General features: G+C 47.1%; 1 protein-coding gene across 1 annotated transcript in view; it reads right to left on the reverse strand.

Moving 5' to 3' along the window:
- Positions 1–17,297, reverse strand: part of LOC147664938 (anthrax toxin receptor 2-like) — a 470,307-nt gene extending 453,010 nt beyond the window's left edge. The window contains exon 1 of the mRNA XM_086949874.1: positions 16,718–17,297. Within this exon, the coding sequence (XP_086806000.1) occupies positions 16,718–17,297 (580 nt within the window). The remainder of the gene's footprint in view (positions 1–16,717) is intronic.
- Between the last annotated feature and the right edge of the window lie 4,052 nt (positions 17,298–21,349).

A 21,349-nucleotide genomic window follows, 5' to 3' on the forward strand; every position in this document is an offset into this window, starting at 1 on the left:
TTTTATATTTTTTTTATACTTTTTGAAACGATTTTATATTTTTTTTGTTTTTTTTTCAGGGGAAAAACAAAAACAGGGATTCAGAAAATGCTCAACAGGAGCAAAAAAATGAGAAAATTTAGGGACGGGGAGAGCATTGGTGTTCCTGTTTCTTTATTGCAATGAGTTCAACGCTCTGCTCCCCGTAACAGAGTAGTTCGTCACAGTTCGTGCATAAACATTTTATTCCTGCAAATACCGGCTGGATGTTAGGGACCATTCTTGCACGTGTTGAACCTGAAGGTGTTGCTCCACCAGTGGAGGTGCTGCTGCCATCTCTTCGTGCCTTCTCTGCCAGCTCCCTGACACTCTCCCTGGAGTAATTGTTGGGGTGTCTTCTTTTGACATGCCTAATTAAATTGGCATTTCCAAAGCTGTATTTTTTTAGAGGATTGCCTCTGGATAAAATACTTCCACATATTTTACAAGTTACTTTACTTGCATTAACTTTTTTTTGTCCTTCAGGGATGTCATAAAATTTCCAGATGAAGTGGTTCTTTGTTTTCTGGTGAGGAGGGTCCTCTTGCACAAATCCATCTGAATCACTGCTGGAGGACTCCCTTGCAGCCATTGCTGTAGATCAGGAAAATTAATGAGTAGAGAATTCACAAAACACCTCTTGCTCTCTCCAAGTGAAAATCAATAGTGAGAGAAATGGGTGGGTTTCTCCAAATTTAGAAAAAAATAATTATTGAACCAATGAAAAGTGTTATTTACAGGTCACATGACCATGGGCTTCATCATTATGAAACCAAAACTGTTATGAACCAATGAAAAGTGTTATTTTCTGGTCACATGACCCGACGCGCTTACGCGACGCGCCGCGGGGCGCGGCCAGAGGCGCGCCGCGTAAGCGTGTCAGACGCCTACGTTGCACGATCGTATTCGCGCGAGTACTTCCGGGTGTGCTTACGCCGTGCGTATCACGCGTTCGCGGCTACGCGAACGTCACAATCATGTTTTCGTTTGCTATGTTGGCGCTCACGGGACGCTCCCCGGAGCGCGCCAGGGGGCGCTTTTCAGAAATACGCTTTTCGGGGCGCACTCCGGGGCGCGCTCTGGGAGCGCTCCCCCCAAAAATTAAAAAAAAAAAATGGGAACATTGTAGGGACAGGTAGCCCTATTCTGAAGTGGTTTGTAAAAAAATTAACTTTATAAAAATATGTATTGTGCTACATTGGGCTTAATATATGTTAGAGCCAAAATGTAGCCCAAATGTAGCCCAAAGTAGCCCAATGTAGCCCAAAGATGGCCACCAGAGACCAAAAATTGTAAATGTAGCCCAAATTTCAACTAGATGTAGCCCAACTGTAGCCCAATGACAGAATGTACCAGAGTGTTAAAAAGAACAACTAGAGTGCTAACAGTCTTATTTATAAAGTGAAACTTATAGTTAGGAATTAGCATTAACAAAACCTATGAAATTCACTGAAAAAACCATAGGTTTCACACCAGTTATAGTTAGGAATTAGCATTTAAAAAACCTATGAAATTCACTGAAAAAACCATAGGTTTCACACCGGTTATAGTTAGGAATTAGCATTTAAAAAACCTATTAAATTCACTGAAAAAACCATAGGTTTCACACCAGTTATAGTTAGCTGGAAATTTTACTGATATAAAACCATTGAAATTCCCACGTTATAGTTAGTCGGACTCACTATAACTTGCGCGTGCAATGCACTGCTGATGACATCACATATTACATCACTCATGACATGGTCAGTGACATCACTCATGACATCACTGATGACACCATCCAGTGAATATGTGTCTTTCTGAAAAATAAATATTAGTGAGTTATGTTTAAAAATTTAAATACATATATTAGTGTTTCACTTTGTGTATAAGTGGCTACATGTGTTGATAAGTAGCAACATGCGTATGTATATGGGTTATTTGATATTATTATTAGTATCAGTATGAGTGTCTATATGGTTTGGTGGGGGTATTACTTAGCACATAGATGCATGAGTGACTGACTCTTTGTTTGTATGTGTTTTGAAGACAGCATATGTACAGGACTGTATGGGTGGATGAGTGTCTATATGTGTTTGTTAGTGAGTGAATGACTGTCTCACTAGTGTCTTTATCAGTAACTACATATGTTTTAATCTAGTATATATGAATATTGATGTATATAAGTGAGTATATGTGAGAGTAAGAGATTGTAAGATTTCCTTTTTAAATAAGTATGTGTTTCTATAAGTGATTGTTTAAGAGAATAAATATGTGTAATTTTCAATAGAAGTAAGGTGGAAGTGTGTGTATAACTCTATATTCAAATAAATGGTTGTTCAATAGTTTATTTGCACGTGTGAATATGTCTGTGAGTAACTTTTGGATGAATGTCGGTGTGTAACAGGATGTATAGGTGTATCTCTTCATATGATGAGTGAGTATATGTATGAGTGACTATATAGAACTGTTGGTGAATGAGTGGATGTGTATATAGATAGTGGAAGTACAGAATTGCTTGTTGTAACTGATATAGGTATGTCCATTTTTTAAAAATTTCAGTTTCTATTTTTGAATATGTGTCTCAAGGGTTACTTTACACTGAGAGGAGGTCTGTGACTGTGTCACAAGGATGGTGTCATCAGTGATGTCATGAGTGATGTCACTGACCATGTCATGAGTGATGTAATATGTGATGTCATCAGCAGTGCATTGCACGCGCAAGTTATAGTGAGTCCGACTAACTATAACGTGGGAATTTCAATGGTTTTATATCAGTAAAATTTCCAGCTAACTATAACTGGTGTGAAACCTATGGTTTTTTCAGTGAATTTAATAGGTTTTTTAAATGCTAATTCCTAACTATAACCGGTGTGAAACCTATGGTTTTTTCAGTGAATATATATATAGTTAGGATTTTTTCTCTATGGGATTTTTGAAAATTCTATGTCTAATAACTTTGGCGTTTGTAGACGGAATTGGCTGAAATTTTCAGGAAAATGGCACATTTTGTTTCTGAGCAGCCCCTGAAAATTTGGGGGGGGTTCGTCAAGGGGGGGCCGAGAAAGAAGGGGGTCCCAAAACGTGTTTTTCCCATGTTAATTTCCATAGGGCGGTTGGCCTCACTTTTAGCTCGAACGGCTGAATGGATTTGCGTGAAACTTGGCAAAATTGTAGGGACTGTTAGCCCGATGTGCCTTTGCTAGGTCTCAATATATGTGCTCCAGTGGATTTTGATAAATTAACGTTCAAAAAAAGATATATATCTGTGACAGCGCTCCGGGTAGCGCTCCGGTTCGCGTACTTGACGCGTAACGGAACTTCGCGAAGCGAAGCCGATTGGCTCTCCGGTATCTGTCAACATTCTAAACAGTCCGGAGCGGCCGCCATCTTGTCTCTCGGTAGGATCGAGAGACAAGAGGAGGCCAAAACGAAGGGGGAAATGACCATAAGGGGGCATAGTAGATCCTCCCTGACCCCCTAGGTTTGATGTGGAGGCTTTAAAAGGGCCCCGCGGGGCAAAAAAAAAAAAAACGGTTTTTTTTGCGTGGGGAGCGCCCGGTACGCTTTTGTGCAATGGGCGGTGGTAATCTAAATGATGAGGGGGGGGGGCATTGTTCAAAGCACATCAGCGTGCATAAACACGAAAATGTTTTTATCTACCACGTACTTGACTTATCTCTCTGAGATGCATTCCCTTGTGTTTCGCCAATGGTAGTCTGTTCATTACATAGATCGCCCGAGGGCGGTAGTACAGACCGCGCGTAGGAAAGGGTCAAAAGCCAGGGGTATAGGAGTATGTAACAAGCGAGCCATTTAATTGAAAAAACTAAACGTGACAAACGGTTGCAGGATCAGTGAAGGTTGATTTTATAATTGAAAGTATAACAGGATCAGTTACAATAAAATCGTCCATACGCACACCATGGGCGAGTATCATGGGTAACATTATTTCAAAGCTTTATTAATGCAATAATCAATAATGAAAAATCGACATCAATAGGGTTGTCTGTATTCACAGTCAGTAACCTTCCCCGCCCGCCATGTGCACAAAGACCGCATACATCCCCCATAACGTCAAGGTTAAGTAACTAGAACGTCATAAGGAGTTGCAAGTCGCTCACATACTGGCGCCATTTTGGTCGAGGCCAGGCAGGTTCAGAGTATAGTTCAATGTCTCCAATAAGTAGCGGCAGGACCAGAATCCCTTTCGGCAGTTCTGGCTTCGTCATTACGAGCACTAGAAAACAAGACATTCTGGGCAATACCACCCTTGACGCAGCCCTTTATTCCTCAAGATGGTGTCTTTCAAAAGCCAGGGGTATAGGAGTATGTAGCAAGCGAGCCATTTAATTGAAAAAACTAAACGTGACAAACGGTTGTAGGATCAGTGAAGGTTGATTTTTTAATTGAAAGTATAAGAGGATCAGTTACAATAAAATCGTCCATACGCACACCATGGGCGAGTATCATGGGTTACATTACTTCGAAGCTTTATTAATACAATAATCAAAAATGAAAAATCAACATCAATAGGGTTGTCCGTATTCCAAGTCAGTACCCTTCCCCGCCCGCCATGTGCACAAAGACTGCTTACATCCCCCATAACGTCAAGGCTAAGTAACTAGAACGTCATAAGGAGATGCAAGTCGCTCCCATACTGGCGCCATTTTGGTCGAGGCCAGGCAGGTCCAGAGTATAGTTTAATGTCTCCATTAAGTAGCGGTAGGACCAGAATCCATTTCGGCAGTTCTGGCTTCATTATTACGAGCACTAGAAAACAAGACATTCTGGGCAATACCACCCTTGACGCAGCCCTTTATGCTACAAGATGGTGTCTTTGAAAAGCCAGGGGTATAGGAGTATGTAACAAGCGAGCCATTTAATTGAAAAAACTAAACGTGACAAACGGTTGCAGGATCAGTGAAGGTTGATTTTTTAATTGAAAGTATAACAGGATCAGTTACAATAAAATCGTCCATACGCACACCATGGGCGAGTGTCATGGGTAACATTACTTCGAAGCTTTATTAATACAATAATCAATAATGAAAAAACTAAACGTGATAAATGGTTGTAGGATCAGTCAAGGTTGATTTTTTAATTGAAAGTATAACAGGATCAGTTACAATAAAATCGTCCATACGCACACCATGGGCGAGTATCATGGGTTACATTACTTCGAAGCTTTATTAATACAATAATCAATAATGAAAAATCGACATCAATAGGGTTGTCCATATTCCCAGTCAGTACCCTTCCCCGCCCGTCATGTGCACAAAGACCGCAAACATCCCCCATAACGTCAAGGCTAAGTAACTAGAACGTCATAAGGAGTTGCAAGTCGCTCCCATACTGGCGCCATTTTGGTCGAGGCCAGGCAGGTCCAGAGTATAGTTTAATGTCTCCAATAAGTAGCGGCAGGACCAGAATTACATTTATGAAGAATGTTGAAGAGTAGTATGTTGAAAATCTGAAGCCATCGTTCTACAAACTCTCAACCAGCCTTGGATGGAAAAATCCTGAAGAATGTACAAACTGAAAACCAGTTTTTGTCTGCATAGCATCAGCAGCAACACTTGAGTCAGCTTTGTGTGAAGCCGCCATCTTCATCCAATCAATACCGTCCCCTTGCACACATTCAGGGACCAGGCCGCAGGACGTGTCTTCAGATCAAACGGATTGTGGGACAAGGTCCAGAATGGAAGAGTCACCAAAAGGCAAAAAGTTCCGCCGGACCCCGGGAGCCGGCCGCCTATGTCGGGGGCGATCTCAGGCCACACCAGGGCAACAAGACTTGGGGAGGGGGCAGGAGCCAAGCGCCCCATCTCAGTCCGCGCTACCACACCGCCCCTCGGGGGCCTCCGTCAAGCGGGTCAGGGAGGCACCGAAGGCAGCGGTTCTTCAGATCAGTGGCTCTCACCGGCAAGGCTCCCCTCCGTTAGCAGCGATCGTTGGCGCTGTGGTTGCGGCCGGAGGCCCCGCCTAGTCAATGCCCCGGCCTCTCCATGTCGTAGGCCGCAAGAGTGGGCGAAACTCAGCTGGCCGAGCGAGGAATACCGTCCCCCTGCACACATTCAGGGACCAGGCCGCATTGCGAGGGCACCGCAGGACGTGTCTTCAGGTCAAACGGATTGTGGGACAAGGTGCAGAATGGAAGAGTCACCAAAAGGCAAAAAGTTCCGCTGGACCCCGACAACGCCCCGGCCTCTCCATGTCGTAGGCCGCAAGAGTGGGCGCAACTCGGCTGGCCGAGCGAGACTTGGGGAGGGGGCAGGAGCTAAGCGCCCCCTCCCAGTCCGCGCCACCACACCGCCCCTGGGGGGCCTCCGTCAAGCGGTTCAGGGAGGCACCGCAGGCAGCCGTTCTTCAGATCAGTGGCTCTCACCGGCAAGGTTCCCCTTCGTCAGCAGCAATTGTTGGCGCTGTGGTTGCGGCCGGAGGCCCCGCCTAGTCAACTCCCCGGCCTCTCCATGTCGTAGGCCGCAAGAGTGGGCGAAACTCAGCTGGCCGAGCGAGGAATACCGTCCCCTTGCACACATTCAGGGACCAGGCCGCAGGACGTGTCTTCAGGTCAAACGGATTGTGGGACAAGGTCCAGAATGGAAGAGTCACTGTACCGCAAGAGTGGGTGAAATTCAGCCGGATGGCGGGTGAGACGCTGTAATAGCAAGAGCAAGCGCAACTCAGCTGGCTGAGAGAGACTTGGGGAGGGGGCAGGAGCTAAGCGCCCCCTCCCAGTCCGCGCCACCACACCGCCCCTGGGGGGCCTCCGTCAAGCGGTTCAGGGAGGCACCGCAGGCAGCGGTTCTTCAGATCAGTGGCTCTCACCGGCAAGGCTCCCCTTCGTCAGCAGCAATCATTGGCGCTGTGGTTGCGGCCGGAGGCCCCGCCTAGTCAACGCCCCGGCCTCTCCATGTCGTAGGCCGCAAGAGTGGGCGAAACTCAGCTGGCCGAGCGAGGAATACCGTCCCCCTGCACACATTATTCAGGGACCAGGCCGCATTGCGAGGGCACCGCAGGACGTGTTTTCAGGTCAAACGGATTGTGGGACAAGGTGCAGAATGGAAGAGTCACCAAAAGGCAAAAAGTTCCGCTGGACCCCGACAACGCCCCTGCCTCTCCATGTCGTAGGCCGCAAGAGTGGGCGCAACTCGGCTGGCCGAGCGAGACTTGGGGAGGGGGCAGGAGCTAAGCGCCCCCTCCCAGTCTGCGCCACCACACCGCCCCTGGGGGGCCTCCGTCAAGCGGTTCAGGGAGGCACCGCAGGCAGCCGTTCTTCAGATCAGTGGCTCTCACCGGCAAGGCTCCCCTTCGTCAGCAGCAATCGTTGGCGCTGTGGTTGCGGCCGGAGGCCCCGCCTAGTCAACGCCCCGGCCTCTCCATGTCGTAGGCCGCAAGAGTGGGCGCAATCTGCCGGCCGAGTGAGAAATACCGTCCCCCTGCACACATTCAGGGACCAGGCCGCATTGCGAGGGCACCGCCGGCAGCGGTTCTTCAGGTCACAACAGAGTCTCATGCTCGATCGATTGAGCTGGCCGAATCAGGCAACAAGAAGGTGTGGGGGGGGGGCACCTCTTGCTCAACCACCACCTGAGGAGGTGGTACTCTCTTCCTAGGAGGTGGTGGTGGTGGTGGGGATGCACCAGCTGAAGCTACAACACTTGCTATTGCTAAGTGATGCAAAAAGGTCTTCCTCTCACAAAGATGAAAGTCAGAGTGAGGAAACAAGGAGGGGTTTTCATCATTTGGGACAAAAAATAGTTCTCAACCAATGAAAAGTGTTATTTTTAGGTCACATGACCTAGCCTTACATCATTAGGAACCCAAAAGTGAAATGAACCAATGAAAAGTTTTATTAACAAGTCACATGACCTGTTATGCTTACATTACGGGCTCCGTGCCGCGCCCCGGATCGCTTCCGGGTGCGCTAATGTGGCGCGTCATATGACGCATTACGCGACAACGCGATACGTCGCGATTACGCGACGCGTCACGATGTTGTTTTCTAATGCGGCAGTTGCGCAAACAGAACGTTGGGACAGGCAACAAGAACCATCAGTCAAAGCGGGGAGGGCAAGTTCTTCTCTACCGGGTCACGTTGGGGCTCCACCGGAACTGATCGAATTGGTAGTCTACAGTGTTTCTGGATGTTTCAGACTGAAGCTGGCGTCAGCATGAGAGCATTCCGTGGCTACGTCGGGCCATTCCGCGAGCAATCATGGCAGTCGCTCCCCACCGGAAGTCTGTGGGAGTCGGGAGCCCCGGTGACTCTTGTAGAATCTTCAAGGCTGTGGGGACGCTTTTGGGAATGGGGCCCATTTTAACAGTCAAGCGTCCGAGTTCCAGGGTTGCCCAGAGCCATCCTTGCAGGCCAGGCCCAAGTCTGTGGAGCCGACCGCCATTTCCTGAGCTCCGTGGCAGCCGCCTGTCACTGTACCGCAAGAGTGGGTGCAATTTAGCCGGATGGCGGGTGAGACGCTGTAATAGCAAGAGCAGGCGCAATTCAGCTGGCCGAGCGAGGCTCTGTGCCGCAGGAGCGGGCGCAACTCAGGTGGCCGAGTGAAGCGCTGGGGTGTAGCTGAGAAACCTCCACCTGGGGAGGTGGGGAAGGCTCGTTCGCGCCGCCTCTCCCTTCCAGTGCACCCCACGCCGTCTCCTGGCGCAGGTATATGTGATGGTTGGACCAGGGCAACGCAGGACGTGTCTTCAGGTCAAACGGATTGTGGGACAAGGTCCAGAATGGAAGAGTCACCAAAAGGCAACAAGTTCCGCCTGACCCCGGGAGCCGACCGCCTATGTCGGGGGTGATCTCAGGCCACACCAGGGCAACAAGACTTGGGGAGGGGGCAGGAGCCAAGCACCCCCTCCGAGTCCGCGCCAGCACACCTCAAGCGGCTCAGGGAGGCACCGCAGGCAGCGGTTCTTCAGATCAGTGGCTCTCACCGGCAAGGCTCCCCTCCGTCAGCGGCGATCGTTGGCGCTGTGGTTGCGGCCGGAGGCCCCGCCTAGTCAACGCCCCGGCCTCTCCATCTCGTAGGCCGCAGAGTAGTTGGGGAGAAATCCCAGGAACGGCGGGATGCATTTGGATCGATGTTGCAGCAGGCTGCCATGTAAATAGTTATTTAATAAAACGTTTTACCCTGTTACTTTGCTGGTGTGTTGTATATATTTATAATATTTGCATAGGGTTTGTCGTTGTTTTGGGCGGGGTAGGCGGCGGAGCCGAGCTGCTTGCAGCCATCATGGCGTCGAGCTCAGTTCCTCTCACTAGTTTCATATTTCTCATGAGGGGTTGTTCATAATGTTTCTATTTTAGCGAGGTCAAAAAGAGATCCCATTAGTTGCCTACTGATTTTGCTTGATTCCTTTTGTTTTTTCTAACGATTTTTCACTATTTGCAAAGACTAAACAGAGTATTGCGACTCTGTGCTTGTTTGTAAATAGAGAATGAACCAAAGAGAACCAATTCCAAAACAGTAAATGCTTGGATAACAATCAATCAAATGGCATTGGAGAGGGAAGCAGGCACGACGGATGACAACGGGGGCAAAGGCCTGCGTTACCTACCCTTCACTATCTGCAAAGAGAGAATACTCCTAAAAGAAAAGAGGGGGGGGCAGCGTTCAAAGCACATCAGTGTGCATGGACATGAAAATGTTTTTAACTACCACGTACTTGACATTTTAAAGCTTTTGATATTTACTATTAAAAAACCATTGAAATTCACTGAAAAAACCATAGGTTATAGACCATATATAGTTAGGAATTAGCATTTACAAAACCTTGAAAATTCACTGAAAAAACCATGGGTTATAGACCATATATAGTTAGGAATTAGCATTTACAAAACCTTATTTTACTCACACAAAACCATTGAAATTCCATATATAGTTAGTTGTACTAACTATATATTTCACGCATCCGCAATCCAATGCTGATGATGTCACATATTACATCATTCATGACATGGTCAGTGACATCACTGATGACATCACTGATGACATCATCCAGTGTCTGTGTGTTTTTGTAAAGTTTAAATATGTTTTACATATTGAAGAATGAGAGGATGTATAAGAGTATGGATGAAGGATTTGATTGTATAAGTGAGTAAGTATGTGTTAGTATATCTGTGAAAATGTAAGCTGTTCTGTGTTTAACTGTATAGATGAAGAAATCAAAGTGTGATTGATTCTTTACAGGACTGAGTAGGTGTGTGAGTAACTCCATGGATGAGTGGCAGTGTGTGAGTGTCTGCATAGGTGTATGAGTGCATATGATAGTGTTGCAATGATGAGTGACAGCATGTACGAATGACCTTATGGGTGAATGAATGAATGTGCATGTAGACGTAGGAATCAGTGAGTGGGTATGTAGTAAATGGTATTGGTGTGTCAATAGTTTCAAAAATGATACTCTGTATTTTACACTAGGTGTATTAGAGTGTAAGGAGGTGCATTGTATTATCACATGAAGTATATCATCAGTGGTGTGATTATTGATGTTAAATGAGCTGTCATCAGTGATATCAAAAATCAAGAAAGACTAGCTAGGTTTTTTATAGGGAAGACTCAATGGAGTACGTGTGTCAAGGAAAACCAGTAGGTTTTTTGAAAGCCCTCACCCACCAACCTAGTTGGTGGCATGCTTCATCATCGGGCCCACCACAGTGGCACCTAACGTGCCCCGGGTGTGCTTCGACGCCAGATTACTGCGGAGCTGGTATATTTACTGAGTGTGCAGTGTGGTGAGTGTGAAGGTGAAGATTAAAAAGCCATACAAAAATCCCAGTACCCGAGGGTAAAAAACTATTTTAATAAACTGGGTCTCTGTTGGCATATTAAAAGGCAGACGGACACGGTGGAGTATGGATTATGACCTCCAGTGTCCTGTGTGGTCTACATGTTTCAGCCTGGCCTTTCTTAATTTAAACAGGCTTTCCTCAGGACCAAGTGAGTATGTGTGAAGTTAAAAAGGTTAATTTACAGTGAGTGTTTTTTTGTTTTTATGTGTAGCACGCACTAAGGTGCTATATGGGTGAGAAGGGGATTCCCTCTCGCTTTGACAGTATTTTGCTGTTCAAAGCCTCCTTGGGTCGCCTGGCAGAGAAAAAGACCGAAACTGTCGATCTGGTTCCTCCTTGGACCTGTCGTCCTTCTGCGGCGCCCGCCATGGTCAGTGATGTCACTGACCATGTCATGAATGATGTAATATGTGACATCATCAGCATTGGATTGCGGATGCGCGAAATATATAGTTAGTGCAACTAACTATATGTCGAATTTCATTGGTTTTATATCAATAAAATGTCCAGCTAACTATATAGGAGGAATTTCAATGGTTTTTTATATGTTAATTCCTAACTATATAAGGCCTAAAACCTATGGTTTTTTTAGTGAATTTCATTGTTTTTTTAAAGGCAATTCCTAACTATATATAGTGTATAACCTATGGTTTTTTCAGTGAATTTCATTGGTTTTTTAAAAGCTAATATATATATATATATAAGGCCAGAAACCTATGGTCTTTTCAGTGAATTTGCAAGGTTTTGAAAATGCTAATTCTATTAGCGGATAACGTTTAAATATGTTAATATCCTTGTGGGACCACCTGAGCAGCCCTAGGGATCCGATTTTTGATGCATGAACGATGTTTGGATGCATGATGGATGAATGATTGTTGGGTGGATGCATGGATGGATGCATGCATGATAGATGAGTGAATCGATGCATGAATGATGGATGGATGCAGGATGGATGGATGGGTGGGTGGATGAATGGGGTGCATGAATGGTGGGTGGGAGGGTGGTTGGGTGTTGGATGGATGCATGATTGTTGGCTGGAAGATGGATGGATGGCTGGTGGATGCATGATGGATGAATGATTGTTGGGTGGATGCATGATGGGTGAATGCATGATGGGTGGGTGGATGAATGAATGCTGGGTGGATGCATGATGGTTGGATGCAGGGTGGATGGATGGATGCATGGGTGGATGCATGTTGGGTGGATAGCTGGATGGATGGGTGGATGCATGCATGCATGAATGAATGAATAATGGATGGATGTATGATGGCTGGATGGGTGGCTGGATGGATGGTGGATGGATGGGTGGCTGGATGGTGGACTGTGTGAGTGGTGGGTGAGCAGTATCAGACTGCCTGCACAATGTCAGGGTGACTGTGCATAGTAAATGGTGGGTGAGTATGCAGGGTGAGCAGTGTTTGAGGATAGGTGAAGATGTAGCATTCCTACGACTAGCACTGTGACACCTCCAATGAGGTAGCTGTTGCGCTTTATAAATGCATATTAATTGATTGATTGGTTGAATCTGATCTGGCTAGATTTCTTGTTCCAAAATCAGACCGCCATATATGAAGAGGTACTAAGGAGACACTCTCAATAAGTGAAACAGCAAGAAATAAAAAATATCTGTGTCATACTTTCAAAGAGTTGATGTTATATCTTCCCTATTGAGTGTAAAACATAGCCTTCTACTGGGCTTCTTTTTCAATGTAAATTATTGTAACCTTATTGATTATAAAAAAATATATACAAAAAGCAATACATGAAATGCATTTCAGTAATAAAATACAGACTGCTACAGTTGTATCATGCAATAATAAGGCAGAAAATTTAAATCGATGGAAAAAAGTTTGAGAGGTAACATTTGTTTTCGATATTGTAATCCTTCTAATTGAGGAAACTGGTAGAAGTTAAACATATTTTGGTACTGCCAGAGCGCCCTGAAATACAGATGGACCAGTGTCCGCAGGACTTGTACAGAGGATAACATTAGGGTAAAGTTGGCACCTGGTCCTTTTTTTTACCGGACTGCCATATATTTCTAAGTCCAGACTGGTAAAAATGTTGGGAAAAGCAGTATTTATTCCTTCTAAAACATAAATTAAAACAAACACATAAAGCAAACTGTTAAAAGTATTTGAGAGCTATGTAAATCGTTTCAGAATGATTATTAGAGGGGCTACTTGTCACGTTACCAAAGAATCCTCATAAATTAACAACATTCTTTTTCACCTCGGAGCTCTTGGCTGCTCCAGAACAGCAAAAGATAAACGAACGGCGGCATCTGTTGCTAAGGAAGTTGGCAATCCTTGGACAGAGGTGACTGATTAAGAGCGTGGCTTCCGGGCGACAGGACATGCATGTGACTTGTGTGTAGTGTGTGCTGTGAAAACTATTGTCATTCACCAAAACATTGTTCAATAAAAACCTCTGCTGTGGAGCCTGCTGGTTCTCGCAGGCATGCCACCTAACGTATGATGATGACAAAACGTACTTCCCTCTTGCGTTTTTTCCCCCGGCGGTTTTCAGCTCTGCCTCCTCGGTCTCCCCCGCCGCCCCCCTCCTCGGCTCTTCCTCTGCAGTCTCCGCCGGCCCCGCCTTCCCTCGGCATTGGTATGCACAGCGCCCTCTCTCCCCCAGCCCTCCTCCTCTGCCTCCCTCCCATGACGTCCCATCACATCTCGGTGCCTTGAGAAGGATGCCCGCGGAAACCACGTCCTCCCGGCCCCGCCCACAACCAGGCGGCGGCCATCTTAAGGCAGCTCGGGCGGCGGCGGTGATCTCGGGGGGCAAAACGAGGCGTGGGCACCCTCGAAATTAAATCAAAAACATTTAAATAAAAGAGAGAAGCCCCCCAAGCCCCACCCAAGCAAAAAAAAAATCGCGAAAAATCGCGGGGTGCGCGCACCCGTGCGCGCTTATAGATATATAACTGATTTCTCTTCTAATTTTCTCAGGAACCACTGGAGGGATTTACTTTATTTTACCAAAAGCGTGATCTGCATACCAGACACTACCATCTTGACAAGTTTGGTGTCATTCCCTTCAGCGGTTCAAGCTGTAGCTGAGTCTAAAGGTCCTATGGAAATTAACATGGGGAAAACACGTTTTGGGACCCCCCTTTTTTCTCAGCCCCCACTTGACGAATCCCCCCCAAACTTTCAGGGAAGGAGCGGAACGGAGCGAGCCATCTTCTTTGAGAAATTTGCGAAGATTCATCAACCAGCGCCAAAGTTATTCCCAATAGAATGTTGGGGATTTCCTATGGAACTAGGTCCTAACTATATATACCTACTGGCTACCGCCAGTAGGTAATATATATATATATATATATATATATATATATATATTCACTGAAAAAACACATAGGTTTCTGGCCTTATATAGTTAGGAATTAGCATTTAAAAAACCTTTTAAATTCACTCAAACAACTATAAGTTTTAGGGGTGTTAATAGTTAGCTGGACATTTCACTCATACAAAACCATTGAAATTGCTCCTATATAGTAAGTTGTACTAACTATATTTCGTGCATCCGCAATCCACTGCTGATGATATCACATATTACATCATTCATGACATGGTCAGTGACATCACTGATGACATCTAAAATGACATCACTGATGACATCACTGATGACATCATCCAGTGATTGTGGTTTGCTTCGTTATTTAATTATGCATTATATATATAGCAATTTGCATTGAAGAATGAGTGGATATAAACAAATAAATATTTGGATGGAGGATTTAGTAGCAGTGTAATTGACTGTTTACTTGACAAATTTATAGTGTCTCACTAAATATAGTGGATAGTGACTAAACTGTGTGAATATCAGTTCAGTTCAGTTAAGCTTTATTTCGATATAAAAACATATCATAAAAGCAACACATCACATCAATAAAAACATTTTTAGCACAATCAATACAATGACCAACAGAGTCAACATTGGATATTTAAAAGCAATCAGTTAGAAGATTTTTAAGAGAATGCAAAAAAAAGGGAAGGGGGATGTTACTGGATCAACAGTTTTTTTGCAGATCTTAAGCGCCAAGCCCAGCCTAGGAATTTTGCCATACAGCAGGCGAAGAAAGGTCTTGCATCTGTGCGTAGTATGCGCAGGGCTTCCAAGTGAGATCTCGTTCCCAGGCTCCTACATAAGGGCTTCAGCCACAACCTTCTCAGTAAAGCATAGGTGTTGCACTCGAACAGCAGGTGTGCAACGGACTCAACCCTCGTATCACAAAAGGGACAAAATGGTACAGTTTGTAAGGGTGGTTTCCAGGTCGAGGTAAACTGACCCAGAGGGAGAACCCCTACCCTGAATTTGATGTACAAGGATCTGTCGCCTGAATTATGGATTGAATCCAAATAGGGTTCCCTGAAAGGGAGCTCTTTGACTAGCAAAAACTGGGCAGCAGATTTGCAATGATTTGGATTGCACATTCTTTCGTTGTCCACCCAGGACCAGTACACCTTTTTTAACAGTTGTTTTGAGGGAGCTGATTTGTTGACCCAAGCATCCCCTAGACCCAGTTTATAAAGGAAGCACTTGACTTCCCTAAGCCAGGTAATCTTATAGCAGCCCGGAAGGGATAAGAGATCTTCTAAAGCATCTGCGTAACTACGGAGTTCAGGGACATTCCATATTCTGGACCATAATAAAAGGGGACGTAATTTTGCTTGGTCACATATTGGGCGGGAGCCCGCATCTAGCAAAAGGGGGATTGTGGGAGTACTGTGGGGTAGCCTCATAAGGTCTTTATGAAAATTATTATCAAGGGAGGCCAAGGTGTCAATTTTCTGCGTGCCCCACAATTCTGCACCATATAGTGCTGCACTGACAACCCTTGCCCTATAAATATCTAGAAGTGCCCCAATAGGTTTTAAAAGTGAGGCACGCTGTTCTTTGAGCAGGGCTCCTGCTACCCTCTTATGAGCAAGAAACACCTTCTGATGGTGTGCCTTCCAGCTCATAGAGTCGGAAAGTCGTATGCCCAAGTAATCGAATTCCTTGACTCTCTCCAAAGGGACAGAGTCTAGAACGGGGGGAGCAACAGATTTCTTGGGGGGGTTAAGGACAAGAAACTTGGTCTTACCAATATTTATAGCCAGACCTTTGTCGTCACAAAAGGTCTTGAAGCTAGAGAGCAGTTTTTGAATGCCGCAGGTGACTTTGAAATCAGGAGGGTATCGTCCGCAAATAGGAGCGTCAGAATTTTCTTCCCCGCCAGGGAGGGTGCATCAGATGGATGTTGGAGGAGATGCTCCACCACTCCGTTGACATAAAGAGAAAACAGAGTGGGGGCAAGCACACAACCCTGGCGGACGCCCCTATTTACCGGGATACTAGGTGTTTTTTCCCCCTGGGAACTCCATCTAATTTGGGCAAAATTGCTATCGTGAAATTTTATGAGTAAGGCCAGCAAATAAGGCGGTAAGCCTAACCCATTGAGGACATTCCACAGCAATGCTCGTGGGACCAGGTCGAAGGCTGTACGCAGGTCTATAAAGACCAAGTACAAACTGCCCCCTCCCAGCACCACTACCTTCCAGTAAATCATTAGAAGGCGAAATGTCTGCTCAATGGTGCCAGTCCCCGTTCTAAAGCCTGCTTGAAAATCAGATAGAATCTGGTTTTCTTCTGCCCACTGCAAAATCCTTGTCAATACTACTTTACCCGCAACCTTTTGGGTTGAATCCAGCAAACTGATGGGGCGATAGTTTGCCGGATCGTCCCTGGAACCTTTCTTAAAAATAGGGACCACTTCCGCACCCCTCCAGGAATCAGGGAAAGAGCCTCCCAACAAGACCTCATTAAGGAGAGAAGCAATCAATCTGCTCCACCATGCTGGATAGGATTTTAGTAAATCGCCCGGGATCCCATCAGGGCCTGCAGCTTTGTTGGGTACAATACCCTTAATTGCCCTTTCTACCTCCTGGCTGGAGAATAAACCATCATTATTTGTAAGATCATCTGTGGGGCAAGGTAAAGAAGCCAGAGTATGGTGAGATGCCCCCAGTGTAGCAGAATACAGCTTTGCAAAGTGATCCAACCATACATCCCCGGGGATATTACAGGTTAGCTGCTGGTCGATAGGCTTGTCCCTGGCTCTTAGTAGATCCCAAAACTCCTTGGCATTTTTTCTTGTGCTAGCTTCTGCTAAGTCCCGCCAGAAGTTTAGATCATGAGCCTCTTTTGCTTCTGCCACAGCCTTTTTGTAGAATTTCCTCGCGGCTTTTATTCTGATTGGTTCTTGGTTCTTTACTGCAGAGATTAGTGCCCCCTTCGCTGCTCGACATTTGGAGGAGTACCACTTATCTCTGGCCCTGGAAACACCTTTCGGACACACCCTGGTACTGGATTGGGAAATAATAAACAAGTCACTCAGAGCCGCTATAGTCTCTGTGAATAGTGGTAAGATTTTTTTTCTCGTGGGGCTTAAGGCATCAAGCCTCAGATCCGTCTCTAGCAGGATGGACCCGGCTTGTGCCATCTTTGCTTCATCCGCCGAGACTCTTGCCCACTTCAGGCGCCTGCCGCAATTTGAGGGAATGATTTCGTGCGATGATTCCCACTTATGGTCTGAAGTGTCTTGTATCCCACCCTGCCAAGGAAATGTAATGGATAAGGAGAGTGGGTTATGATCACTGTCACAAGACACGATGACCTCCATATCTTGGTGGAAAGACCAAAGATTGTAATTAAGCATAATGAAATCGATTCTAGAAGATCGCCCCGTCCTATTGTACGTGTGGGCTCCCATAAGGTCCGATTTAGAGTGGCCATTGGCTGGTCTCAGGTTGTGTTCAAGGCAAAGGGCATTAATGTCTATCGCGCTTTGTGACCATTTGGGGATCGGGTCAAGGGTTAGGATAGGGATTCCTCTCCTTGAGTCCTCTTCAAAGGTATCCAAAATGTCTTCCCTGGCCAATGGCTCAAAGCAGCAATTAAAATCGCCAGCGAGAAGAACATAGGAGTCAATGTTAACAGAGGCTAAAACGCTGCTTAGGCCTGTTGAGGTTAAACGTGATGAGCCGCCACTCGAACCCCTCAAATAAATGTTAAAGACTTCCAGATTCCGCCCTCCTTTACGATGTAGAGTTATCCATTGAAGGTCAGGAGATTTAGTGGACCTTTGGGTAACACTTAACCTTAGATTGATGCTGACCCATATCAAAAGACCGCCGGACGGGCGACCTTTAGAGCCAGGTTGTTGAACGGCTGGAACAAAGTAGGTTGAGAAACCTACTCTGTGTCTGGGAGCTTGGCACCAAGTTTCCTGTAGGAGGCAGATGCTGTAGGGTTCTAGGAAGGCAATCCATTCAGGGCTATCAAAATTGCGTGCGAGCCCAGCCACATTCCAGCTTAAGATCTTTATCAATGGCGGACCCGGGGTGGGGTGAGAAAGTGGCAAAGTAGGTAAGGGAGAATTAGACACAGCCCCTCTGGAGATCCTTGCACGGGGTTCAGATCGCCGGTGACTGGGAGCCGTGGTTGTGTCAGTCAGCTTCATCTCTGCTGGGACCATTTGGGTTAAAGGCCGTGGAGACATGCTAGGTGGGTCCAACCGGCCTTCCAAACCTTGGGGGTCTGAAGTGTTTGGAACCATCATCTCTTCATCAATAGCTAGACTATTTGCACACCCTACTCAACCTACTAATGGGTCAGGGGGTAAGTGTTCGGTTAGCCCTGGCGTAAGTGGTGATAAAGGTTTTCCCAGTTGGTATTGGGCATGCTGGCTAACGAGTCAATCTACCTCTTCCAGGCCACCATATCTATTTGAGGTTGGGAGGCCATTCCAGTGTGGAAGAGTATGATTGTGGGTATTAAAGTGGCTCTTCCATGGTTGATGCTGCACCAAAGTCCAATCGTCCGCCAGGGTGTGTCGGGGGCGCGGTGGATAGAAAAAGGACAGAGGCCTGGGTATAATCGGGGATCCTTCGCTGCCAGGCCAGGAGCAGATGAACTGTGCCGTATGTGGATCCTCGAAGGTCACCACTATACAGTCCCCTGGGCTGGTTTTCTTTGATGGGCCCACCCAGGGAGTTCTTCGAACCATCAGGACTCTGCTTCTCCGGCCATTAGGGATGGGTCTATTTACATTGAGCCAATACATTATCTTGTTTTTAAGCGACCAATGGTTCTCGTATTGGCCCGCACCAATCTGGGGGACACCCGTTAAAACTACCACATAGTCTTTGGCTTCTGGGGGAAGATCAATATACCCTCCTCTAAAGTTATCCTTTATAGGGGGGTCCTGTACTTCACTCGGGATGGGTTTAGGGTTCACGCCAGGTTTAAGCTTTCCTGTTTGGGGCTTAAGAGCCCGCTGGGGAGGCTTAGGTTTGGTGGTAGTGGCAATTTGGTCCACGGACACAGTCCTCGGCTTAGGAATCGGCCGTATGGTGCCTGGGACTGAGGGCGGGACCATCTGGGCTTGGGTGGTAGGGGTTAGTAAAATTGGGTCTGCTGCAGGGTAGCCCTGATTTTCTAGACTTCTTAATCCGAGAGTGGCCAGTGCAATAATGCTCTTTTCCATCTCGAGTAGATTGTTTTCTATTCTTGAGAGTCTGAGATCAAGAGGGGAAAGAAGTTTTTTTAAGGTTTCCCAGACCAGATCTATAAATTCCCTTTCATTCTTACCCAACCCTTCAGCCTGGGAGCCCTCATCCTTTGGAGTGGTGGTAGGGGGCGTGGCATCTAACTCTACAGTTCCTCCCTCATTTGGGGGCTGCAACTTTGGAGTTTGCTCTAATTTAGCGATAGGTGGCGGTACTCTTGTGAAGGATAGATGTTGTGGAACCGCAATTTTCACCTTTTTGCGGGAATAGGCAGAACGTGAGCGGCGCTTTCTTTTGGGTAGTTTGCCACTGGTGATGGTCGGGAATACCTGGGGGTTAGGAATTGGCATCTGATTAACTTCGTTTACATTAGAGTAGAGCTCTACCGGTGAGGCGGGGATAGAGCAAGTCGAAGTCCGATGTAACTACACATTGGGAAATGGTAGGGCGCTCCGGGGTAACTGAAGCGGCTATGTGGCCTAGGGAGGATTTTTTTGAAAGCGCTATAACTTGGGATAGTCTTCTAGCGGCTACCAATTCTAAAGAGACCTGAGTTTGAAGTTTGGAAATTTCATGATCGATAGCTATATTAGTACGGGTAATGAAATCATCCATGGGGCCGCTAATTTGCGGGCCAGCCTTGGAGGCCTTACTCCGTGTTACCCTAGTACTCATGTCTTATGGAACAGGGTGTAATCACCTATCAAACAGCCTAGATGGGATGATATTAAGAACTGTTTGGAGGATGCGTACGTAGTGAAGGGAGCGTGTAAAATGGCGAAAGAGAGTGGGACAGTCCAGTCCGCTCAGTCCTCGAACGGCCTCAAACGGCCCGCTCTTAGCCCGGTCTTCGCCCCGAGCTGCGTCCCGCGCTGCGGGAGTCCTATAATGTTATATAGAGGACGTGAAGGCGGGAGGCGGGCCAGCGGGGAGAGCGGACCGGATGCTGAGTCCGTGGTCTCGCAGGGACTCCTGGTCACTGGAGTCCCCGCACGCTCGCAGCCCCGCCGAGCCTCTAACCCTTACCTCTGCCTTCTTCCCTGTTGCTGGCCAAGGATGTGCAGCGCACTCCCGTGCCATGCGGCACCCGCGAAGCGGGTGCGGCGAGGAGTTGGTCCGGGTGTAGCCTCTGAATACAGCCTCTGGAAACGGCAATGTCTCTAGCAGCCTTCTGCCCAGCAAGGTGTCAGCCCCAACAGTTAAGCGCAGGAGAAGGTTTTAATGGCGCTAGGAAGGCGGGGGGCGGGCCAGCGGGGAGAGCGGACCGGATGCTGAGTCCGTGGTCTCGCAGGGACTCCTGGTCACTGGAGTCCCCGCACGCTCGCAGCCCCGCCGAGCCTCTAACCCTTACCTCTGCCTTCTTCCCTGTTGCTGGCCAAGGATGTGCAGCGCACTCCCGTGCGATGCTGCACCCGCGAAGCGGGTGCGGCGAGGAGTTGGTCCGGGTGTAGCCTCTGAATACAGCCTCTGGAAACGGCAATGTCTCTAGCAGCCTTCTGCCCAGCAAGGTGTCAGCCCCAACAGGTAAGCGCAGGAGAAGGTTTTAATGGCGCTAGGAAGGCGGGGGGCGGGCCAGCGGGGAGAGCGGACCGGATGCTGAGTCCGTGGTCTCGCAGGGACTCCTGGTCACTGGAGTCCCCGCACGCTCGCACCCCCGCCGAGCCTCTAACCCTTACCTCTGCCTTCTTCCCTGTTGCTGGCCAAGGATGTGCAGCGCACTCCCGTGCGATGCGGCACCCGCGAAGCGGGTGCGGCGAGGAGTTGGTCCGGGTGTAGCCTCTGAATACAGCCTCTGGAAACGGCAATGTCTCTAGCAGCCTTCTGCCCAGCAAGGTGTCAATATCTATATCACTTTGTCAGTTGCTATGTAAACTGGTTCTCCAGTTGGTTACTAGCTATGTGAACGTCTATATTAGTTATTGATTAGTTAACCGAGTATTTGTATGGGAGAGTGAATGTGTGTGTGGTTCGATGGGGGGTGTGT

This window comes from Lissotriton vulgaris, unplaced genomic scaffold (genome assembly GCF_964263255.1).
Source record: "Lissotriton vulgaris unplaced genomic scaffold, aLisVul1.2 SCAFFOLD_1004, whole genome shotgun sequence".
NCBI classification, from domain to species: Eukaryota; Metazoa; Chordata; class Amphibia; order Caudata; family Salamandridae; genus Lissotriton; species Lissotriton vulgaris.